General features: G+C 52.1%; 1 protein-coding gene across 1 annotated transcript; it reads right to left on the bottom strand.

Annotated features, from left to right (window-relative positions):
- Positions 1 to 4,892: 4,892 nt before the first annotated feature.
- On the bottom strand, positions 4,893 to 5,837 carry LOC128980385 (olfactory receptor 14A16-like). Its single transcript, XM_054398855.1, has one exon. It carries the CDS (start codon positions 5,826 to 5,828, stop codon positions 4,893 to 4,895), a length of 936 nt encoding a protein of 311 aa, XP_054254830.1. The 5' UTR covers positions 5,829 to 5,837.
- Between the last annotated feature and the right edge of the window lie 231 nt (positions 5,838 to 6,068).

A 6,068-nucleotide genomic window follows, 5' to 3' on the forward strand; every position in this document is an offset into this window, starting at 1 on the left:
ATCTGCAGTTGGCCTTCTTCACTGTGTGCAGGCTTTGCTCCATCCCAGGGCATTTGAAATGGTCCCTGACAGAGGTTGCAGTGCCTTTCTGACTGGGGATGAGACAGAGCAGAACCTCCAGCTCCAAACCAACAACCAAGGCAACCTCCTTGCTGCTGGCTCTCAGCTTGGCAGGCACAAGGGATGTCACAGTTACCAGCCCAGCCCTGTGCCTGCTGCTGGCCAATGACACAAAGGGATGGGAGTTTCCAGTACCTCATACTCACCCTCATGACGATGTGCCTCCTACTGGCCTTCTGAGACATCATTGATGTCACAATGCTGGCCCAAGCCATCAGCCTGCTTGTGGCCTGGCAGCTGAGCAGGCAGAAGAAACCTCTCCATGCGCTGCTGCCTTTCAGCTTCTCCAGCAGCAACAGCCAAGCACTGTCCCTGCTGCTGTCCCCTCGGGCACTCAGGTAGCAGGGAGGTGACAACCCAGCTCCAAGGCTTTTCCTGAAGGGGCCACCAGGTGCTTAGGGACTGGCACAAGTCCCTTCCCCACCCCATTCCTTCTGCTGGCCTGCTGGGGACTCTGGCAGCTGTGAGCCCAAAAGCACAGAGCCCAGCCAGGAGTCAGTGGCTGCCCTATCAACTGCTGCAGCAGGAAGTGACATCAGAGTCCCTTTCCTGACATCTTCCTGCTGCTGCTGCCCTATCAGCTCCTGAGACAGCAGTAACCTCTCAGCCCCCTGCACAGCCTTCTGCCTGCTGCTGTCCAGGAGATCCTGAGGCACAGCTGAGCTGCCCATGGCATTGCCACCCATCTCCTCCTGGTGTCCATGAGCTGGTCAGACATCAGTCACCTCCTGCTCCTCTTCCAGGGCCATGGGACTGCTCTGGGAGCTCACAGCTCTTGCCCCAAGCCAGGGGGCACCCAGAGTCATCCAGAGGCCACCCAGATTCAGTCAGGGATGGGGGGGGGATGTTCAGGTGACAGGAGGGAGCTATGGGGCTGAAGTGCCCAGGAGAGGGCTGGGGCTCAGGCCAAGGCTGAGGAGAGGCTTTGATGCCCTGTTGAGGGTGCTGGGCAGAGCTCAGGTGAAGGCCAGATCTGAAGAGCAGAGCTTTGGCTGGGGCTGGACTGAGGTCTGGGGTTAAAAGAAAGGGGTAAATGTCAGAGTGTGAGGAGCCCAGGCTGTACTGGGAGGCGACTGAATTTATATTGGGAGAGGTTCAGGAGCTAGAGTTCAGTCCTATAAGGGGATCCACTCTTTACTTGGCTGAGCCAGGGGATCCAGTTTGTACTGGGATGGTGTCAAGCGTGTGGGAGGAAGGTGCCAGAGGGAAGTAATCCCATTTGTGCCGAGCAGGAAGGGGTTCAGTTTGTACTGGGACAAGGCTCAGTATCATAGAATCATAGAATTGTTAGGGTTGGAAGGGAACACAAGGATGATCTGGTTCCACCCTCCCTCCCCCTCCCCACCATGGGCAGGGACACCTCACACCAGATCAGGTTGCCCAACACCACATCCAGTCTGTCCTCAAAAACCTCCAGGGATGGGGCTTCTACTACCTCCCTGGCCAAGCTGTTCCAGTGTCTCACCACCCTCAAGGTGTAAAACTTCCCCCTAACATCCAAGCTGAATCTATGCACTTCTAGTTTTGTTCCATCCCCCATAGTCCTACTGCTACCTGACATCCTAAAAAGTCCCTCCCCAGCTTTCTTGTAGCGCCCTTAAGATACTGAAAGGCCACAAAAATGTCTCCGGGTAGCCTTCTCTTCTCCAGATTGAACAACACTAACTCTCTCAGTCTGTCCTAATAGGAGAGGTGCTCCAGCCCTCTGGTCATCCTCGTGACCCTTCTCTGGACACCTTCCAGTACATCTAGATCCTTTTTGTAATAGGGGCTCCAGAACTGGATGCAGTACTCCAGTGGGGGTACTCCAGGTAGGGTCTCACCAGAGCAGAGTAGAGGGGGAGAATCACCTCACTCAACCTGCTGGCCACAGCTTGGTGCCATCAGCAAACTTGCTGAGGGTGCACTCAATGCCACTGTCCATGTTGTCAACAAAGATGTTGAAAAAGTCTGGTCCCAGCACTGATCCCTGAGGGACTCTGCTTGTCACTGGCCACCACTTGGACATGGACTGACTGACAGCCACTCTTTGGGTATGGCCATCAAGCCAGTTCTTTATCCACTGAATGGTCCATCCATCAAACCCAGACTGCACCAGCTTGGAGACCAGGATGTGGTGCGGGACATTGTTGAAGGCTGTGCTCAGGTCCAGGTAAAAAATATTGGTTGCTCGGCCTTCATCTATTAATGTTGTGACCTTGTCACAGAAGGCCACCAGGTTTGTCAGGCAGGATTTGTCCTTGGTGAAGCCTGCTGATTGTTATTCTTCTGTCTCAGCAGTGCTTGCAGGAGGTCTGCTCCATGATCTTACCGGGCAGAGAGGTGAGACTGCCTGGTCCATAGTTCCCTGAGTTATCCTTCTTTCCCTTTTTGAAAATGGAAGTTATGTTTCCCCTTTTCCAGTCAGTGGGGACCTCCCCAGACTGCCAAGACTGTTGGAATATAATAGAGAGTGGTTTAGCAACCACCTCCCCAGTACCCTCAGCACCTGTGGGTGTATCTCACTGGGTCCCATGGACTTGAACACTTTCAGGTTCTTCAGATGGCCATGAACCTGGTCTTCACTCACCATGGGCAGTTCCTTCTTCCAGTCCCTGCCATTACCCTTTGTGATCCTGGGAGTGTGGCTGGAGCCCTTGCCAGCAAAGACTGAGGTAAAGAAGTCATCGAGAACCTCAGTCTTCTCCCTGTCACTTGTGACCATTTCAACTGTTTCCTTTCTGAGGGGGCCCACACCTTCCCTAGGATTCTTTTTACCATGAATATATCTATAGAAATTTTTACTGTTCCCCTGGATCTCCCTGGCTAAATTTAATCCTAACTGAGCTTTGTCTTTTCTAGGTAGGTCTCTTGCTGCTTGGGCAGCTTCCTTACTTGCCCCCATTCCAGCTGTCCTTTCTTCCAGTCCTTGTAAGTTTCTTTTTGTGTGGCAGCGTGTCCAGGAGCTCCTTGCCCATGCAGGCAGGTCTCCTAGCACTCTTTCCTCCTTTCCTCTTTGTGGGGATACTTTGCTCCTGGGCACAGAGAAGGTCCTTGAATACTGTCCTGGGCCCTTCTTCCCTCTAGGAGGGCTTCGTCCCATAGTACGTTGGCCAGCAGACCCTTGAAGTGATCAAATTCTGCATGCCTAAAGTCTAAGGTTGTAAGCTTGGGATATGTCCTTCTAGTTGCCCTGAGGGTCTTAAAGTCTATTGCTTCATGGTCACTGCAGCCAAGCTTAACCCTGAGCCTCACATTGGTCACCAGCCCTTCTCTATTGGTGAGAACAAGGTCCACCATAACACCTTTTCTCGTTGGTTCCTCTACCATTTGGAGGAGGAAGTTGTCATCTATGCATTCCAGGAACATCCTGGATTGCTGGTACCTAGCTGTGTTGTCCCTCCAGCAGATGTCAGGGTGGTTGAAATCCCCCCCTGAGGATCAGGGCTTGTGACCTGGAAGCTGCTTCTGTTTGCCTGTGGAGGGCCTCATTTGCTTGGTTCTGCTGGTCAGGTGGCCTGTAGCTGACCCCCACAGTAACATCTCCTTCCCCTGTTTTTTCTTTAATCTTCACCCATATGCTCTCAACCAGCTCATCAGCCTTCCCCAGGTGGAGCTCCACTGATTCCAGCTGCTCACTGATATAGAGAGCAACACTTCCTCCCCTCCTTCCCTGCCTGTCCTTCCTAAAGAGCTTGTACCCATCTATCCTTACATTCCAGTCATGGGAATCATCCCGCCAAGTTTCAGTAATAGCCACTGTGTCATAGCATTTTAGCAGCCCAGTGCCCTTAACTCGTCCTGTCTGTTGCCCAAGCATTAGCATAAAGGCACTTCAGCTGGGCTGGCCCTGGCACTCTCTTAGTCGAATCCCCCCTGATTCCCGTTGGAAGTCCCAGTGCTTCGTCCTTGGCTTGCCTCAGGGCAACAAGTTGACAGCAATGTTTGTCATGGGCAAGCATGAGATTAACAACCCCTTCCCCCTTCCAATCTAGTTTAAAGCCCTGTCAATGAGCCCTGCTAACTTCTGCCCTAGATTCCTTTTCCTCCTCTGGGACAGGTGCATCCCATTGGTTGCTTGCAGTTCTGGTGCCCTGTAAATTGTGCTGTAATCATGTGTCGAAGAGAGGATTCAATTTAAAGTATGACTTGCCCAGACTGTACTGGGAGAGGTTAAAAGGACCTAGTTTGGTTTGGGATGTGGTCCAGACTGTACTGGGAGGGGTGCAGAGTATCCAGTCTGTACTGGGAGGAGGCCTTATCTGTGCTGGGAGTGCTTCACAACATCCAGTTTGCAGTGAGACTGAGCTGTACTGGGAAAGGCTAAATGGATGCAGTTTGTATTGGGACAGACCCAATCTCTATCTGGATGTGGCCAGTGGATCCAGTTTTTAAAGGGGTCGGCCAAGGAATCCAGTTTGCAGTGGGATGGAGCCCAGTCTGTACTGGCAGGGAACAAACTGATTCTTGAACCAGGCCCAATGTTATACTGGAAGGGGTTAAGTAGATCTCGCTTGGATTGGAAGAGGGCCCAGCCTGCAGCGTAATGAGATCAGAGTGTCCAGTTTGTATTTTTGCAGGCCCAGTCCCCGCAAGTCCTTTCTTTTGTTGAACACAGCTCTGTGGTCTCTGGGGTCACAACAGACAGGCCAAGACTGAATCAGAAACAGATGATAAAAGACATTCGTGCAGGAACAACATTCTCACCACCAGCAGCAGCCAAAAAAGAGAGAAAGCAGACTGGGCCTGCACTGAGTGACATCAGAACTGCTCTGCAAGATGAAACAAACAGTTTATTGCTTCAGAAGGCATCCAGTGATCAGTTTGCTCATGGCAGCCTGGAGCTCCTGGTTCCTCAGGCTGTAGATGAGAGGGTTCACTGCTGGAGGCACCACCGAGTACAGAACTGCCACCACCAGGTCCAGGGATGGGGAAGAGATGGAAGGAGGCTTCAGATAAGCAAAGATTACAGTGCTGATAAATAGGGAGACCACAGCCAGGTGAGGGAGGCAGGTGGCAAAGGCTTTGTGGCGTCCCTGCTGAGAGGGGATCCTCAGCACAGCCCTGAAGATCTGCACATAGGACACCACAATGAACACAAAACAGCCAAACAATAAACAAGCACTGACCACACTAAGCCAAACTTCCCTGAGGTAGGATGTGGAGCAGGAGAGCTTGAGGATCTGGGGGATTTCACAGAAGAACTGTTCCACAGCATTGCCCTGGCAGAGGGGCAATGAAAATGTATTGGCTGTGTGCAGCAGAGCATAGAGAAAGCCACAGGTCCAGGCGGCTGCAGCCAGGTGGACACAAACTCTGCTGCTCAGGAGAGTCTCATAGTGCAGGGGTCTGCAGATGGCAACGTAGCGATCGTAGGACATGGTGGTGAGGAGAAAATATTCTGCAGAAAATAAAAAGAGAATGAGAAAAACCTGAGCAATACAGGCTATATAGGAGATGTCCCTGGTGTTCCTGAGGAAATTGGCTATGGATTTGGGAACAGTGGTGGAGATGGCACCCAGGTCAAGGAGGGAGAGGTTCATAAGGAAGAAGTACATGGGGGTGTGCAGGTGGTGGTCACAGGCTACAGTGGTGATGATGAGGCTGTTAGCCAGGAGGGCAGCCAGGTAGATGGCCAGGAAGAGCCAGAAGTGCAGGAGCTGCAGCTGCTGTGTGCCTGTGAATGGCAGGAGGAGGAAGTGGGTGATGGAGCTGCTGTTGGACATCATCTGTCTCTGGGCATGGAGGACTGTTGAAAGAGGAGAAAACATTACATAGGTTAGGACATAATTCCTTGAGACAGTTCCATGGCTATTTCCCAGACAATCCTCTCAAAGTTACTTCTCTTTCTTTGGATGAACTTTGTGCACTCCCACCTAGCAATCATTCCAGCAGAAGGCAGCTGTCATGTCCTGTGACTCTGATGGTGCAGATGGGAAGCTCTGATCTGGAGCATTTCTTCCTCCTGC

The sequence above is a fragment of the Indicator indicator genome, unplaced genomic scaffold (assembly GCF_027791375.1).
Source record: "Indicator indicator isolate 239-I01 unplaced genomic scaffold, UM_Iind_1.1 iindUn_scaffold_147, whole genome shotgun sequence".
In the NCBI taxonomy this organism is placed as follows: domain Eukaryota; kingdom Metazoa; phylum Chordata; class Aves; order Piciformes; family Indicatoridae; genus Indicator; species Indicator indicator.